We start from the raw sequence: 18,409 nt of genomic DNA on the forward strand, positions 1-18,409 counted from the left end.
AGAATACAAAGCAGCCATGCCACGCTAACTGTCAGTGAAAAGAACAGGCTGACAAAACAACGAGGTCAGGTTGGAGCACAGAAAGGGGGGCGAGCGACAAAAAGCGAGAGAAGGTTAATGGGAAAGATAGATCGAGAGGCAGAGAGAGGCTGTGTGCATAATAGATGAGCCAGTGATGTGACAAAAAAATAAATCAGAGATTGTAGAACGAGACAAAATGGAAGGTTGCTGTGGCATGGTCAAGTGGTTCACACTCAGGATCCAGATGTGAATCTGCTGTCTGTTTCAACCACACACAACTGTTCTTCCCTCTTTCCTTTGAAGGCAAATATATATTGATAGAAATAGCAGAATGAGACAGAGTGTATATTGGCAGGAAGCAGAAGTAGTGCAGACAAAAGAAAAGACCTCCACTGCTATCAAAGAAAGGTGGATCAAAGCCCAGTGTGCTGAATGAGTGACTCATCAGAGAAGTGCTTGGACAGTGACTGTAATTTCCTTGAAGTTGTCATTCACTCAAACAGATTAGTTCACTCTCTGCATTCAAAATGGCCAAAAAGCTTTCTCTCCGCGCTCATTCTGCTCATTTCCACAGCGTTGATTAATGCATGCAGTAATTATAGTGTAATAGTAATGACGGTTTCATATTTCATTAGGAATCCTCTATTCGACTCATTCCAGATGAGTGTACACAGATTAGTCGACTGATTTTGTTTGATGAGGGGAAGCGTCTGTGTGTTCACGGGACACACAGGCGCTCTCACTGAATCCATCTTTAGAGACTGACATGAATTGAATGATGGATAACATCTGCACAGCTGATTTCTGACACCATCAATGTGGTATCTGTCTATTTGTCTCTGTACTGGTTTTATCGATCGTCTCCATTCTTATTCAATACTACTACTAGTGCAATATGTAAAATACGTCCAACAGTTACTTTTATTTTTACAATTGTGCTTACGTCATTGAGTTGAAAACTTACCTTTACACAAACAAGACTAAGAGTTGGTCTACAACCATGCTCGCAGCACTGTGAGGCTGTACTTAGGCATAGTATGCTACATGCTAACATCAACATGCTAACATGCTCATAGTGACTAAGCCAATATGCTGATCTTTGGCATGTTTGATCTTTTCTATGCTTAACATCATGCCAACAGTTGCTATTTAGTACAGCTTAGGCTGAATGCAGAATGTCATTTTACAGGTAATAAACCAAAGCTTTGGACAAATTGATGGCGCTTGATGTAAAGTTAAGGTTAAAGTTATTACAGTTAATCCTGAAGGTATCCATCCAATAGTTGTCAAAACCACAAAGGTGAACCTGGCGCGATAGGAAAAGTCATTAAACTTCATCCACTTGGGACCATGAATGTGCAAAGTTAAAGCCAATCCATCCAATAGCTTCCGAAACATTCAAGTCTGGATTAAAGTTGTGTAAAGACTGATCAATCATTCGAGCCATGCTACTACTATGGCGATTAAAAATGATCAATACATTTTTTTTTCTTTGTTTCTATCTGATGAAAAACGTCAGTAAAATTTCAAATATGATTTGAGCTTGACATTGTCTATGAGCCTCTACGCTCTATGCACATAAAGTTCCACCAGGTGATTTTTAATTAAGTCTCTTGAATCGCTTTGCAGCATATGACTGAACATCCACACAAAACATGTAATGGGCTCTGCTCTTTTCAAAACAAATCAAGCTCTAAAAGCTTTGGAGTAGCTGTTTTCATGAGCTGCTATTGACTCTCTGTCCTCTTCTTGTTTTTCAAAACAAATGTGAACAGTGATGCCAGGAATGGAGGACAAGTATCACCCGCTTTCTTGCCCAAAAACAGCAAGATTTCATCGGAAGTGACGTCTCAATGCGGAGAAAACCACAGGCGTGACATCCAGTAAAAAGTGTTTTGACAAAAGTCTAATCATTTTTTTCTTGTCCCCCATCTATTCCCAACAGGAGAGGTGCTTCGCCTTGGCAGGATCTCAGGCCACACGGTGAGCGGTGGCTGGTCGTCCTGGAATTCCTGGTCCCAGTGCAGCAGAGACTGCAGCCGGGGGATCCGGAGCCGGAAGAGGACTTGCAGCAACCCGGAGCCCAAGAACGGCGGTCAGACCTGCTTGGGGCAAGCACAGGAGTATCAGGAGTGTAACATCACTCCTTGTCCAGGTAAGAAATGCACACGTTTACACGTTACAAGCCAGTTTGACTTATACTGTACACAAACATCAAACAGAGGACACCGAGATAAGAACATTCACCGGACCAGAAGTCATTTACATAGCCAGCTCTCTTTGTCACTCGCACGTTGATAAATACATACTACTGCACCATACTCAAACTATGCTGTTCCATGATTAATAGATAACGGGTTACAGTGACAAAATAACTTCACATCTTCGGGAACCACAAAAGAAATCAGTTTCAGATAGGAGGTGTTACAAAGACCACAATTTACACCAGGAATCGAAGAGACAATTCTTGTGACGATCCAGTATGTAATTACATTGCATGGTAATTATGCTGCTAGCTATGGGAGGCCTTGTTCTGTTGTGAAAAGCCCTTAGACAATGCATTTTCCACACTCCTCTAGCGAAAGGCTGAGTGAGGAAGGTTTCCAATTAAAAGAATACTCTGTCTGTAAAGGGAAGTAAGCTGTCTAAATGGAAATCCAGTGCTTAGTTTGGCATAAAGCACACCTGCTATCCTGCACAGGCGCCAAGCAGACAAGCAGGAATGATTATTAATCAATCCTTCTGGAGTAGGGCTTAGGTGTCTCACAAAAAGCCTGGATCTGCGCATCATCTTCGGCAGCCGCAATTTGTCTTCATAGCTGCTGCCACGGCGTTACCAAGTGGAAAAGCCAAGAGAGTGCACGGCCATCGATAATATTTTAACAGCCGGTTAATTCCTTGAAAGTGCACGACATTCAGCTCCCAACAGTTTAAGCGCGGCCGCTAACACAGTGACGGTGTCATCAGCTGTGAGCTCAGATGAAGACGGTGGATCTAGTGTTCCCCTATAATGTAGAGTGAATGCGCTTTGATTTTCCTGCCCTGTATCACTATGCTAATACATGTAGTACACCTATTCTGGGATGTTGACTGTAATAATACCATCGCTACAGTGTGTTGATGATCAACTCCGCACTCCTGTCCCCCAAAGGAATCGACTTAACTCAGCCTGAGTAGTTATGAATAATAATGCGTACTCAATTAGCACCCCTGTGAAAGTGAGATATTACTTTGAGGCAAGCCGACCGTGCTGGTAGACCAATTGTAATCCTCCTTCATGGCTAATCCAGTGCTTTTTAAAAAAAGTATGAAGGAGAAGGTGTTATGCCACCACCCATCTGTTTGGGAAACAAATGAATCCATGTTTGTCTTGCGTCTGCGCCCGAGATGAGACGATCCGTCATCGAGGGCCAGGAATCGACTTATGTGTCACATTGTGATAGAGAAATTACAGATGAGAAAAAGCATCAGCAAATTCAATTACCTGCATTGTGCTGCCAGCCATCATCAGGTCTTTAAAAGCAATTCTCAAGTGGTTCTGAAAAGGTAATATCTCTCTCTGCCACAATGAAGTAAGGTTTTTATCGACATGATTGGCAAAGGATATTTCCCTCTGTTGTGATTCACGGCCAAAGATTGCCCCCATTTTATTGCTCTTGTTCCCCCTCTCTTTTAATTTTCTCCCTCTTTTCCTCTATCAATCTTTTTTGTGTGCTGATGCTGTCGTTTTCACGCGTTTTCCACTTGGCACCACATACAGTTAGGAACAACAACAAAGACAGATTGTGACGCTCCATTTATCTTAATTAATCAGAGGAGAGATTGTTGAGTTTGGGGGATGGGGGAGGGGGGGGGGGGGTCTGGCGTTTGCTGTAACAGCTGGATGAAGCACACTTCCTGTCATTTCAAAACACTCACACACTCACAGACACACACACACACACACACACACATACACACACACACATCTCCAAATTGCTTCATATTTCTGCGTCACGCATCGCTGTTTGAAATGGCTTGGAATGACTTCCAATCACTTGATGTTCAGAGTAAAATTGTCTTTTCAAATGACCTGGAACCCAAATCCCAGAAAACACGAAAGCACATATTTTGGGGAATATTCTCCCAGAAAACAAGAAACTGTGAAATTTAGTGTATGTATACGCAACAATAACAGAAGATTTTTTTGTTAGAATTATTCAGGTTTTTTTAGCATTAACATAAACAATACGACACTGATATCCTCCGTTTAGTGGACGGCAGCTGGTCATGCTGGTCTTCATGGTCCAAGTGCTCTGTGACATGTGGAGGGGGACACTACATGAGGACACGCACCTGCAGCAACCCCCCGCCAGCTTATGGAGGGGACATCTGCCTAGGCCTGCACACTGAAGAGGCTCTGTGCAGCACCCAATCCTGTCCAGGTATACACCCACAAACACCCACACACACACACACACCTCAGTGATAAGGAGCTTGGGCCCTTGACTCTGCCACAAATCCATCACAGGGTCATTGCTTATTTTCTTTAGACTAATGTGTGACTAAAATGCAGCTGAGGGACATGTGGACACATACACTTCACAGGCTGTAAGATATACTGTCAATGCCCTTCCTAGAGAGCTGGTCCAGCTGGTCGGAGTGGTCCCACTGTGACTCCAACGGGGCCCAGATGCGTGTGCGTCACTGCGATGTCCTGTTTCCCACTGGTAACCAGTGCTCGGGAAACAACAGCGAGAACAGGCCATGCTCCCCTGACTCCAATTTGATACCAGGTGATCTCTCACACACACACACACACACACACACACATGCACGCGCGCACACACACACACACACACACACAGCCGTCTACATGTTGACGGCTGTGTGTGTGTTCTCTTCTGGAATGTCTTGGCCACTCATGCATGACTTCATACACAACTTTGAGCACACACACACACTCATTCTCCATCACCCACCATCACCATATGCCCTCAGCGGTAATTCAGTTCATTTCCAACAATCCTATGATAATGAAATACGTTAGTGGTCCCTCTAAGGGACTCGTATCAGGTCAGAGGTTGGGTTCAGCAGCAGGGCAGCACTTTTGAGCCAGGTAGGCAAAGTGTCTCTTGCTCAAGGACTCCCGAGTGCGGCAGGTGATTACACGGGGGCGTGAACCCGGGTGCTACACTTAAGGGCAGTCTCTCTACTCATTCCAACAACCCTGCTGCTATATTAGTTTCATTATGAGTCTAGAAGTCTTCTCGGGCCATGTAAAAAGCACTTACACCAGCAGTTTTACTTTTTTTAATGTTAGATGGAAAGGGGGAAATTGCTCCTGTGAGGTGTTTTCTGTACCTGGTTTTTCAAGCGTTTTTATTTTTTCTATACTATTCTCCGGCATCCAATATTTTTGTGCTAATAATGCAGTCTTTTTCCGAATGAGTCATAGTAGTGGTAAATAGACAGTGTGCCCCACAGCATTTCTGTTTGGTTGTTTGTTAACAATGTAAGTGCAGTAACTGTAACAGTAACTGTGATCCTTGTTGTGATAACTGGTAAGATGAGATCAACTTTATTGATTCCGCCCAGTGAAATTGACTTTTCTCTCACCCCTTCCACCCTTATTATTGCTTTACGTTTCAAGCTGTCTGTATTCACTAGAGACATTAAATCAGCCATAGCTGATAACATTTACAGAGATGAGCCTTTGCATGTAAAGTGCACCTTTTTGACCGACATGAAAGACTTTTTTTTTATATATCATAAATCTAGAAAAAGAGTCATAAAAAAATAATAAAAGACCCTTCCCTGATCTGTTCCCCCAGAAAAGTAAAAATAAAACCTGCCTTTACTGTCTGTTGTGTATCTAGTTACAGTTGTCAAAGTCAATCAACGCCCAGGGGACGGGTGTAACAAACAGTTAGTTGAACTGATGGACTGAAAGTACAGAAAGTCCCTCTAAAACTTACAAATACACAACATACACCCACACATCTCACACCAACCATTAGTATTGACATATTTTTAGACGGGCATCTCCTTATTGACAGCCAGTAATGCGAGACAGCCCAGAGCATTGATCTGTGCTGCACAGAGGTCATTACAACATCTTCCTTTAAAAAAGGATGCTTATGTCCTTAACATTTTTTCTATGGCTAGAGTTCTGGAGTTCTTAAACTTCAGGAATCATTAATGGTGGCTTTAGAATAAACATTTGATTGAAACACAAATGTGTAACCTTTCTGTATTAATTAGAAGGGATATAATAATCATGAAAACCATTCAGAGGTCTTTATAGAATTACCCATTTGCCTTTATATCTTATCATCCATCCCTTTTAATGGGAAAGGTAGTCCATTAAGGTTCATTAGATATGTCTTGTACTTAATTTCCTTTAATGAGAGCTGATACTTTTCATAAACCGCTCCAGGTGCCACAGCCGTGATTAGCTTGTGGGTTCCATATTGGGTACAGCTTTCATTTCTACACTCAACCTTCAAGGGTGCAATGTGTCATGCTAACAGGGGTGTGTGTGTGTGTGTAATGTACATTGTTTTTTAACCTTAACCTTCTTTTGCTGTTTCTTTGCCTTCGTCAGAAGTCTCAATTGCACGCTCCAGTCAGGAGGAGAGGCGTTGCGGAGGTAACATTAATGTGTGTGTGTGTGTGTGTGTGTGTGTGTGTCTGTGTTAGCTTTCCAATCCTGCCTAACACACATAGATCCAGCTGTAAACACACCCAAGATACATTAAAGACAAATCTGCTCATATCTGGAACGATGCACCATACTTCTTATGTCTTAAATATGATTCACTCCCAAAAAAACAAACATATTCAGCATATGAGTTATTATATTTTTTGGCAGAATTATTGCTTGATTGCTAAATATTGATATATTTGTATATATTTTATATATTTTATTTAACATATATAGCTGTTTAACATTTAAATAAAGTAAATATATTCTCTTTTTCTTCTTTTCATTTTTGGCAGGATTTACTTCTGTAAATTACACAACTAGAAGTACCACAGAATAATGAAACTATAAAAGACTGTAAATAGCTTTGTATAGCTGATATGAAAGTTGCATGTGAATGGCAGATACAAAGCCATACACACACATCTTTCATCTATTATACACAGTCTGAACAATACAACAGAAAGAGAAGGAGACTAAGAGAAGTGTCTTTATTTTTATTGCAGAGCACTCCATCATTACCATATGAATTGCAGCTTCAATCACCACATTACACTTACGTGAACTGATAGAGAATTACCTCCATCCCACTTCTCCCCCTTCCTGCCTTCTTTCAGACTTCAACCTCTTCCACATGATCGCCGTGGGGCTCAGCAGCTCCATCCTCGGCTGTCTGGTCACCCTGCTCGTCTACTCGTATTGCCAGCGGTACCAGCAGCAGTCTCACGACGCCACCGTCATCCACCCCATCTCAGCCGCACCGCTCAACACCAGCATCACCAACCACATCAACAAGCTGGACAAATACGACTCGGTGGAAGCCATCAAGGTCTGTGGACAGGTTTGCACCGGGGTCACTGCGGGTCACACTTGACTAGTGTCCAGATGTGTAGAAGCCAAGCAGCAGTTTGTAACATTTCCTTAACGTTTGACCTAATCGATTGATGTCCCCGGCCGTTGAGCAACGGTTCCTCCAGCGTCAGTTGTGATTAAATACATATCTTACTGCATGACTCTCACTGTCACCTCCCGTCGTGCACCGGCACTCTCTCGTTGGGTAACAGACAGACAGTCGTGCATATATCTTCTCTCCGTGTGCTCCTCCGCTGTGTGTCTCAGTGTGTGACTTTGTTCTGTGTCAGTGGTCATACACTGCTTTCTCATAACATACTAATGCAATTACTAATCGGTGGGTGGGAAGGTAATCAGCGAAGATGCTATGCATCTGCACATTTCCCTGTTTAGAGGGGGGGGGGGTGGGGGGGGGGGGGGGGTTTGTGTGTAATTATTGCATCTAAAATTGCAAACAGTTGGCTGCAACAGATCCAGTGAGGGAGCTCCAGCTACTCTCCTGCTACAAACAGCCTATTATCCACTGATGCATCAGGCTTTTAGTGGCAGACTGAGCTGGTGATTAGTGCTTGTCCACAGCTACACCATGCCGCAGCTGGGCTTTTTTCAAAGATTCCCTGTGATATGTATTATAGAGACTTTTCAATAACTTCTACACCCTGTGCATTGTTCACCCTAAAAGTGGTATTATAACTTGTTTTTATTGCAGTGCTGATAAATCAGGAATTTCTGCTAGGTTTTGTATTGGTTTGTGTTTGATATTCTGTCAAAGGTAGTCTTCAAAATCCGACATACAATATAAACTAAGTGAATACCTGGATCTCTGTTTGCAAAATCTACTTGTTATCCTTTGGCTCGGAGCAAACATCTTTGAATGTAATTGCAGAATAAAGGTGTGAGGAGTGTTCATCTGTCATGCAATTAGAGTCAGACGCATAGAGCATAATTCACTTTGTCCAATTGCAGATAGAGGCAGATATGAATATAGACAGACAACGTGGAAATAAAAAAAAGGAGCTGCATGAAAAATGATCACTGTCTAATTTTCCAAAAGAACATTCTGCTTCCAACCCTCACTCACTGAGCTTAAACCGTTTGGTTGTTGCAGTGAATATTCAACCATTAAGTGTGTAAAACTGAATATGAGCGTCGTGCACCGGCACTCTCTCGTTGGGTAACAGACAGACAGTCGTGCATATATCTTCTCTCCGTGTGCTCCTCCGCTGTGTGTCTCAGTGTGTGACTTTGTTCTGTGTCAGTGGTCATACACTGCTTTCTCATAACATACTAATGCAATTACTAATCGGTGGGTGGGAAGGTAATCAGCGAAGATGCTATGCATCTGCACATTTCCCTGTTTAGAGGGGGGGGGGGGTGGGGGGGGGGGGGGGGGGGTTTGTGTGTAATTATTGCATCTAAAATTGCAAACAGTTGGCTGCAACAGATCCAGTGAGGGAGCTCCAGCTACTCTCCTGCTACAAACAGCCTATTATCCACTGATGCATCAGGCTTTTAGTGGCAGACTGAGCTGGTGATTAGTGCTTGTCCACAGCTACACCATGCCGCAGCTGGGCTTTTTTCAAAGATTCCCTGTGATATGTATTATAGAGACTTTTCAATAACTTCTACACCCTGTGCATTGTTCACCCTAAAAGTGGTATTATAACTTGTTTTTATTGCAGTGCTGATAAATCAGGAATTTCTGCTAGGTTTTGTATTGGTTTGTGTTTGATATTCTGTCAAAGGTAGTCTTCAAAATCCGACATACAATATAAACTAAGTGAATACCTGGATCTCTGTTTGCAAAATCTACTTGTTATCCTTTGGCTCGGAGCAAACATCTTTGAATGTAATTGCAGAATAAAGGTGTGAGGAGTGTTCATCTGTCATGCAATTAGAGTCAGACGCATAGAGCATAATTCACTTTGTCCAATTGCAGATAGAGGCAGATATGAATATAGACAGACAACGTGGAAATAAAAAAAAGGAGCTGCATGAAAAATGATCACTGTCTAATTTTCCAAAAGAACATTCTGCTTCCAACCCTCACTCACTGAGCTTAAACCGTTTGGTTGTTGCAGTGAATATTCAACCATTAAGTGTGTAAAACTGAATATGAGCGTTTATAGGGCGGAATGATGAACACCGGATGCCAAATTTGAGAGTTTTTGGCTCAAATCATAATGTTTATGAGTCATTACCTTTGTTATGTATTTCCAGCTGTCTAGATTATAATCACACACCTAAGTCTCCATGTAGCTGCTGTTTTATGTCCAGCTACATGGTGACTGTTTAGGCTCAGACAGAATATGGCCTCAGGGTTTCTTTGAGGATGATTCTTGCCCATTCCTCTCCTTGCAGCCAGATGTATCGGTACTCTTGCCATTGGATGACCCAGCCATGCACCAGCCTCTCTCTGCTAATATGGGGGTGTCAATGCGTGGCCTGGAGATTTTCTACTAACCTCTACAACAACACGCCTCTCGGTTCCCCCCAACAACTCTTTGACCCCAACCACCACTACTTCCTCTTCCCCACTGTGCCCTGCCCTTCCACTTCCTGTGGCACTTCCTGTGTTTGGCAGGTTGGAGTACAGACTCTAGTTTCTCTTTCTCTGCTCAGACCCCGTCATCCCTCCATCACCCCCCCCCCTCCCTCCCAGCTTGTGAGAAGGCAGTGTATCCCTCCTTTTTTTTCTCTCTCTTTCAACAAGTGCCCCCATTTGCATGTTTTTTTCATGTCCGTCTTGTTTTGTCCTCTGTTTTTACTTGATGGATTATTGATATTTGAAACCCATTGTTATGCTGTTTATTACACTCCTCTGTTACCTCTCTATCACTAATGCCACTTCCTAGATTACGCACATTTTGTTTACTGCAGCAAAAACTCAAATGTAATCATTCTTCAGCCAATTAAAAAGGTTTAAGGCAGAAAGACACAGTAGCTCATGCTAATAAGTATTGTAGCACAGCTGTTTAAAATCAGCATGGGGCCACCTGCAGAGACACATAACCGTCGCCGGCGCTGCAGTGGTGTTGATTACATTCCCTTTGTGCGCAAATCACATAATGAGAAAGAAGCAAAAATATGAGTCGCTTTTTTTTTGTCCAGCACACTCGTTCCCTATTAGCGTCAGTTGAAAACATCCATCAACAGCAAATGCAGCATCATCAAGTTTTCAATTACACTGCCCCAAGGGACTCCCAGCACACACACTCTGCAACAGACTGCATATGAAGGGATCCGTTTTGCCAAATTGACGATGCTGTATTGAGCATCAGATCAGAAGCTCGTTCCATGTTTACTCTGTCACGCGGGGACAGAGAAGATGCTCCCATGACTCTTCCTTATTGTTTAACAGAAAAGAGACTCACCCTTGATCAATTTTTATGGCTTAGATTGTCCTAGAGCACCAACAATTGGATGGCCATAAAAACTGCTGATGCTGGGTATTAGAGATGACAGAGGTGGACATACGGACATGCATCAAAATAATTTAGCCCTGTGGTGGCTTATCATTTTTCCAGCCTGTTTGCAAACGCATTGACCTTGCTCTGTGAAATGTATGTTTCATTCACTGAGCGGCCTCCCATTGATTTGTGTTGCTCCTTTTTTTTCTTTTTTGGACTAGATGGATTTGCTTTTACCATCTAGGCTAAATAATCCCTTGATCCATACTGACTCTCCTCCGTTTCTTTTCTTTTTTATCCACAGGCCTTCAACAAAAACAATCTGATTCTGGAGGAAAGAAATAAGTACTTCAACCCACAGCTTGCCGGGAAGACCTATACAAATGCATACTTCACCGACCTCAACACCTATGATGACTATTAAGCCTCTATTTGGCAGTTCAGAATCCATACCATAGCTGACACCAACCCTATCATCCATTTTGACTGTATTCTCTTTTTTGTGCTTTGTATTGAGATTCGTGACACCATGCGGGGGATAGTCCCACTCATACTCTATGGCAGCTGGTAATGAAAACACAGACATGCAGTGTTGCCAACAGAGTGAAATGCCCACTTTCTCTCAGGTGCCTTGGGGTACACTCGGAAAGTTACATTTTTGTGGGCAAACTTGCCTTGCCTCTCACTGAGAAACTGACAACTGGAATTCCCAATGTGGACAAAAAAAGGGAAAAATATAACTCATCTCAAAGAGACTGGGAAATGTAATCCCCTTCTAGCTTTCCTGTGACGCCTCTGAAACAGACCTGTATTTGTAATGATGGGAAATAACCACAAAACCGCTTTGCATGAATTCATCTGACGTGTTTTTTCTGACGTTCTGTTTAATTTTTTGCATGGTTGATCGCATTCCAGGGTTTGGGGACTCGCAAGCAGCGTTTTTTTGCTGGTCTTTGATTCAGGACTGCTTTTGTAAGTCATAAAAACAAAGACTGTGGTGATGCTTGATGGCTATTTCACCTTTTACTGCTGCAGCGATCTCCAGATGGATCAATATCCTCCCCCAGTCCTTAAATCAGAATGTAGATATTTGAAGTCTGTGGTCAAGTTTGTCCACTTTCTTTCTGTTACAAGCTCTAGCAGCTAGCAGTGATTAGTGTACCATTTATTTTGCTTTCTCTTTTTTTTTATTTTCTACATTTTTTGCTTTTAAAAGGTACATATGTTTTTTGTACAGAATGTTATGTTTGAAGCCTATGTCCGTAGTTTTTCTAAATACATTTATTCAATGTCTCAAGTGTTTAAAGAATAAAACATTTCCTTTTGAAAAGAAAGAAAAAGTTGATGTGCATTCTGACAAATAATCAGTAGTATTCATATCAGCCTACATCAAGTTCAGTCTTTGTCACCGTACTTTTTATATTTTTTGTAAAACAAAAAATAATGTTTTTGAATTTTGATAGTGTTGGCTATTCTTTTGGCTTCTGAGTTAAATACGTAATTTGTGCGAGCAGGTTGTTAATGGCATTTACTGTACAGATGGAGCGCAGCAAAGACGTCTCTCCTGAACCCCAACAGGAGTGCCACCCATGTACTATGAGAGGAAATCTATTCATCAAGTTGAGATATTTCTGTTCAGAGTGTACAACCACATATAAGGTTGTTCAATAGTTCAGTCAACTAACTCTTTTTAAGTTTGCTTGTGTTACTGTGCATAAATTAAAATCTCCTTCGTTCACAACAGACTTGTCAGAGTGTGAGTTATACAGATTCATTTTTACAATATCTCATTTGTAGAGCTTTGATGCCCTCAATCTTGTAAAGTTTTACTTTCTCTGCAGCTCTTATAACTGACCTGAAGCTGGCTTGAACAGGGTGAAAGTATTTACAAGTGTGGGACACTTCTGCCCTGTGTTCAAGTATGTCCACTTTCTGACAACTCTGAAGACTTTGATGTTCCTCAAGGAAAGTACTGTTATACCACAGCACGGTGAGCACGCACCAGCACTTCATAAATCACTGAAAACAGGAGTTGAAGAGTCCCTACACCTGACTTTTAAAGGAGACGTCAGCACAGCCCTGCAGTGACAAATTGCATCAGCAGCAGAAGAAGGATACCTGAAGGATACAAATGGCACGAGGCAGCAGGGTAAAGGTGGAGGCGGCGATGTCTGAAGACCAAACTCTAATCTGCATGATGGCGTGTAACACCACACACAGTGCCGTTCTCCGTCAACCTTCAACTTGACGTCCCATCTGTGTGCTGAGGGTAATGGAGGAGGTGTTATTAATCGCCCCGCTGTTTGGTCAGTTGGAGGTAAGGAAGGGAGGGGGCTGATCCAGCCCAATGTACAGCCGAGCGCCATCTGACTCCATTGAATCAATCTCTCTACCTTGAGTTCACTCTTAATACCTGAGATAGCAATGCAGACACACAGATGGCACACATGCACCTACTGTATAGGGGCTGCAGGACAGTGGGCATATGTGCAAGTGAGTATGCACATGCAGGGCTCAACAATCAGGTTTGTCCCAACTAAGGTTATATACAGAAGTTCAGGGCATTGTTTTTTTCTGGAGCTGCTGATAAATGTTTGTTGCTTCCCATCTATGAGACACGGTTTCCTAGTTCTGATTAATGTACTTAAATAAAGATGAAACGTGACAATTAACTTTGGTCTTTGTTGTTATTTGATAACTGCTCATGAATAAAACAATTTGTATACTAAGTACAAAATGTACCTCGGGCAGGAAGATAATTATCTGTACAAAAAAATGACATTTCACCCTCATAGGTTATCCCTAAAAAAATTGACCTACCAAACCTTTATTGATGAATAATCGCTGAATGCACACACATGTACAGGCAGCAGAGTGAAGCGCCTGCACCACCATACTAGCAACATGAGCTATGCAGCTCGTAGTCAGACACATGTGACATTCCTCTTTGACAGCAGAGCCGGGGACAATAAATTACCTTCCCGAAGTAGCATTTTGGGACAGCTAAAGGTCACAGCTAAAGGTCATAAGAGCAGGGCTTGTGCCTGTCAGAAAATCTGACTGTGTGAATGCTTGCATGAGTATAAAGAAGTCAAAGTGTCATCGGATGTCACTCGCAGCATGAGATGGACTACCATCATCTTATTTTTTTATGTATGTGTATGTTGACAGGGTTCAGACATTTATGGTTCCCACATGATGTATCCTATTGACTGGCAACCCTCTAATTCTTCATCTATTCTTTGCTTTATGACTAAATGCCTGCAAAACTAATGTCATTCATTCACCTCAGTTGTACTTTGTGATTATATTTAGCAAATGTAATTTAGTAAGGCGAGTGGCTTTTTTTACATCATTATCTCTTTCAGAGTTAAGCATGAGCAAAATAACTGAATAAAATATAAATCTACCATTAAAAGGTGCAATATGCAATATGCATCAGTTCAACGGCCCAGTCCCCATCAGGTAAACACTGTTAGCTCTCCACTCTGCAAATGTAATCTAGTGTATGACCTAAAATGTATCTAAAATAATGACCAATCAACATCTCATCTAGAGTATCAAAGCTACCACGGGCATTTTCTAATTACTTGTTTGACTTATACCCTTGTGATGTGATTTGAATATGAAATGCATTTACTATAAATAGCTTTCTCCAAATGAGCCAGGTTTCTCTGCGCATGTAACCATCCTGCTCATGCAGCATTCAGCTCTGTTAATTAGCAGCCTGTATACAGAGTCCACTGAGTGGCAAACAAGGTGAGTGAGTGAGATTGTTCCTGTCAGGCAGGTAACAGAGCGTGAACGTCCCATTAAACACGTCTTTTCCCTCTCGAGACCCGATTTTCTCTCATACACATGAATCACTGTTCTTTAGCTGCCCTTTCAGCACCTCCTGAGCAGATCTGACGCCCCGTCGGCACCGTCATATTAGCAGGAATAACCATACAAATGCCCCAAAGATTATGTCCCTTGACTAATCCTGCCAAAACTTTCTAAATAAAAAAGGAAGAACTAATAGTGGAGTGTGGGACCCCATGCAGGCAGCGCAGTGAACTTTGATAAATGCGTTCAGGGGGGAAACCCCAGTGATGAATGTATGCTGGTATGTTTGTATGAGCTTTGAGAAGTGATGGGAGTAGATGTAAACAACCCCAAGGAAGACGGAAGACTGCTCAACAATTTATGAGCTTTCATGAAATGTTGTGTTTTTTTTTGCAGTAGGAAAATATCTGTGATTACCGACTCCTGCCATGCAGTGGAATCCTTGAACAGTGGGGTTTACAGTTAGTACGCGGTCATCCGTGCACACACACAGCGCCTTTAAATGCGATACTCTTCACAGCATTGCACCCCGGTGCGATGTATCAAATAACTCTGTATCTGTTTCCACTTAAAGCCAAGGTGATTTGCCACTTAATTTGTTGTTACTTTGAGGTTATAAATAGACCGACTCAGATAGAAGATTCTTTACCCATCCCCCAGAGCATTAATTCACCCTCTCCGTACTTGTATGTTTTGAAGCAAACATTCCTTAATGCAGCTTCAGTCCAGATTAACATTGCTATGTATTCAAAGCAAACAGATGAGAGCGATATTTCAAAGCAGCTCTAATCTCCATAATGCCCTGGCTGCATGCTTAAAGAAAAATATTTTTCATTTCAGCGACATTTTCTAGGAAAATGTGTTTTTAATGCTCATATTTGGAATCTATACTCATTTCATTAGCATCTGAATAAATTCAAAGTTTTCAGATAGCGCATCAGTCCTAGTTTCCTGCACAAACTCTGCATCCTCTTCATCCCAGACAGAAGTACAACTTTCAGCTGCGCTCACCCAGACAGATATGTGTGGGAAGATAGGAAGCTGGCTCTGTGCTGGCAATTCCATCATGCAGACTGAAGGATGAATGTCACCGTGGGCACTAATGCCAGTTAAGAGATGCCACCATAGTTTCCACCCCAAGACATCTGGAATCCCAGGTGCCCGTCTCGCCGATCCAGGTCTCAGCTGCAGGAAGCCAAGAGCCCTCATGGATGCCAAGAGCCTCGCAACACCAGCCAAGCCACACTGAAGCTTATCAGCTTCACCACAACCCTTTATAGGCCTATTCACCTCTATCAAAGCTGTTATTTAGGTAACGAGCCAATATGGCGGATATCGCTGCGCTCCAATTACCCACTATGTCTCCTCCATCTTCCCCTGCCAGCTTCCCCACAAGTCCTGATTCTCCTCAGCGCGGCCAGCTGCTCTGGCGCGGCTCAGCTTCCTCAGTATCTGTACAGAAGGAGACCTTTCAGAACAGAAAGGCTCTGTCAGGGCGAGATTCACTCACTGGGGCTATTGATGACAGCTATGGTGTATTTCAAAGTGCAATGTCTGTGGCTAATACTGGTGTCCCAAGTCAGAGCTGTACTGTTTTAAATGAGAAGTTTATTTAAATAATTATAGAAGTTTGAAAACATAGCTTTGCTTATTATGTATTCTGAATCCCTAATTATTTATATCGCCCTCTCCACACAAGTGTCTCCCCCAGACATAAAACAATTCAAATAATTTAGTAAACAAATACTACTTTATAAAAACACTACAATTCCAGTCAAAGGTCATGTTCAAAATGTAACTTAGGTAAAAGTACATAAGTAGTAGCGGCAAAATGTACTTATAGGTGCAATGTTTAAGATCTGGACAGAATTTTTGTTTAAAACATTTAACAAAATTAACGTATTATTAACATTATTAACAGAATCGTGTTCCTCGATAGTGAGTCGCTGCAGCGTCCAGTCTCCCTTCAGTCCAACATGAGAGGACAGGCTTGTCACATTATATTATAGTTAATTGGATTATATCCAAAGTGGCAGAAAGGAGAAAACAACTTGTATTGTGGTTGTGTCCTCTCCCTCAACCAGCAGACTACTTTGCTGGAAGGAGGGTGTGTATAACATAGTGGTTTAGTGGAGCTAATACTAAATAATTCAATAAATATAGTTGGGTTCTACATTTTCTGCTATGGTGGTAGCCCTAGATTATTGTTTTAAATATCCTGAGCATCTCTGGCACATTGTTTTCTGTTTTATTTTGGCACACACAATGAAGCATTTCTCACGAAACTCTCCTTTGATCAAGTGTGCCAACAAATGTGTTCTTCCTCTTGAGATGACTACAATTAACGATCTAATCCAAACAAAGAAATCCACCTTGTTGCCCTGTTGTCTTTATTAACAGAAACAACAAAAGCATATCTCTCTAAATTGGTCATTTAGCTCAGATCTCCTTAATTTTAAGGGTTTTTCATCAGGGTAAAATATCAACAAACAGTTAAATTCTTCAGGATGACTAGTCAATAGCTGATTATTTTGTATTTATCCATGTCTTGGTTCACCATAAACAAGCAACTTAATATTGTGACCATGACCATACTAAAGCCACTGAAAGTGTTAATGTGAATATTTTGATTATCAGTAAGGCTGCAGCGAGAAGCTGCACACCACATCTCATTGAAGAGTGAATGCATTCGACAGGACAAATTACCTTGATTGCTTTCTGGCTATTGCAGTGTAGCTAAAGTCCAAAAGTTCCCAATTGCGGCCGTCAAATGCAATAATTCTGAAGACGTAAACGTCCCTGACTGGTGCCATGAACTTGCCTGAATAAGTAGATAAGTAAAAAGAGATAACTCTTTATTCATAACACATTGTGACAATTAGGAATGTGAACAGTGGGCTGGGATCTGTTTGTTACTTGTACCTAATGTAGGATTATATAAGCATTGCCAACATTAGTAAAGATGTTGTTGTACTTCAATGGAGTGTAGATGTTGAACTGTCCCACTCGACTATTCAAACTAATAGAGAAAGCAATCTTCCCTGTAAAGAAACGGAAATATTACATAATTGTTTTTCATGTTTATGTGGAGTTAAACCAGTTAAATCTCCTTTTTGTTCAATTCACAGAATGAATATTGAAATTGCGTGCTAGATCAAAAGGCCCCGACGTTAGAAAAGATTGAGCTAAATGTTTTTAGTTTTCCTTTCAAGACAGCTGTAAATATATTTTAGTCATGCAACTCTGACTGAAAGTATCTTAGACTGAGAGCCTACAGGTGGGTAGGAGGTGGAGCTTTGAAAGGTTCTATGACGAGCAGCAGTGGCGGCAGCTGTAGCACCAAGTGATGGGGGCAGCGTTCAGGTGAGCAGTACAGACATTGATGTGTCAAATCGGTGCAGTTCCCCTTCAAATACATTTCCATTTTCAAAGTGTGAATTGGATTTATGTTGCAATGAGAAGAGTAAGTCATGTCACAGTAGCAGAGGTCTCAAGCTGTCAGCCTGAATTAGCTTCTTCAGTGGCTTCATCTCAATAGATCGCATGAGTGAACCCACTTCAAGAATGACAGCATGTACTGTAAAATTGGTAGATTTTTTTTTGGTGTCTGTGAGTG

At 41.8% G+C, this 18,409-nt stretch overlaps 1 protein-coding gene across 1 annotated transcript in view; it reads left to right on the plus strand.

Annotated features, from left to right (window-relative positions):
• Positions 1-11,392, plus strand: part of sema5a (sema domain, seven thrombospondin repeats (type 1 and type 1-like), transmembrane domain (TM) and short cytoplasmic domain, (semaphorin) 5A) — an 83,672-nt gene extending 72,280 nt beyond the window's left edge. The window contains 6 exon segments of the mRNA XM_034560312.1: positions 1,967-2,176; positions 4,275-4,445; positions 4,641-4,796; positions 6,608-6,652; positions 7,324-7,535; positions 11,273-11,392. Coding sequence (XP_034416203.1) covers positions 1,967-2,176; positions 4,275-4,445; positions 4,641-4,796; positions 6,608-6,652; positions 7,324-7,535; positions 11,273-11,392 — 914 coding nt within the window.
• The last annotated feature ends 7,017 nt before the right edge of the window (positions 11,393-18,409 follow it).

The sequence above is a fragment of the Cyclopterus lumpus genome, chromosome 20 (genome assembly GCF_009769545.1).
Source record: "Cyclopterus lumpus isolate fCycLum1 chromosome 20, fCycLum1.pri, whole genome shotgun sequence".
Taxonomy (NCBI): Eukaryota; Metazoa; Chordata; class Actinopteri; order Perciformes; family Cyclopteridae; genus Cyclopterus; species Cyclopterus lumpus.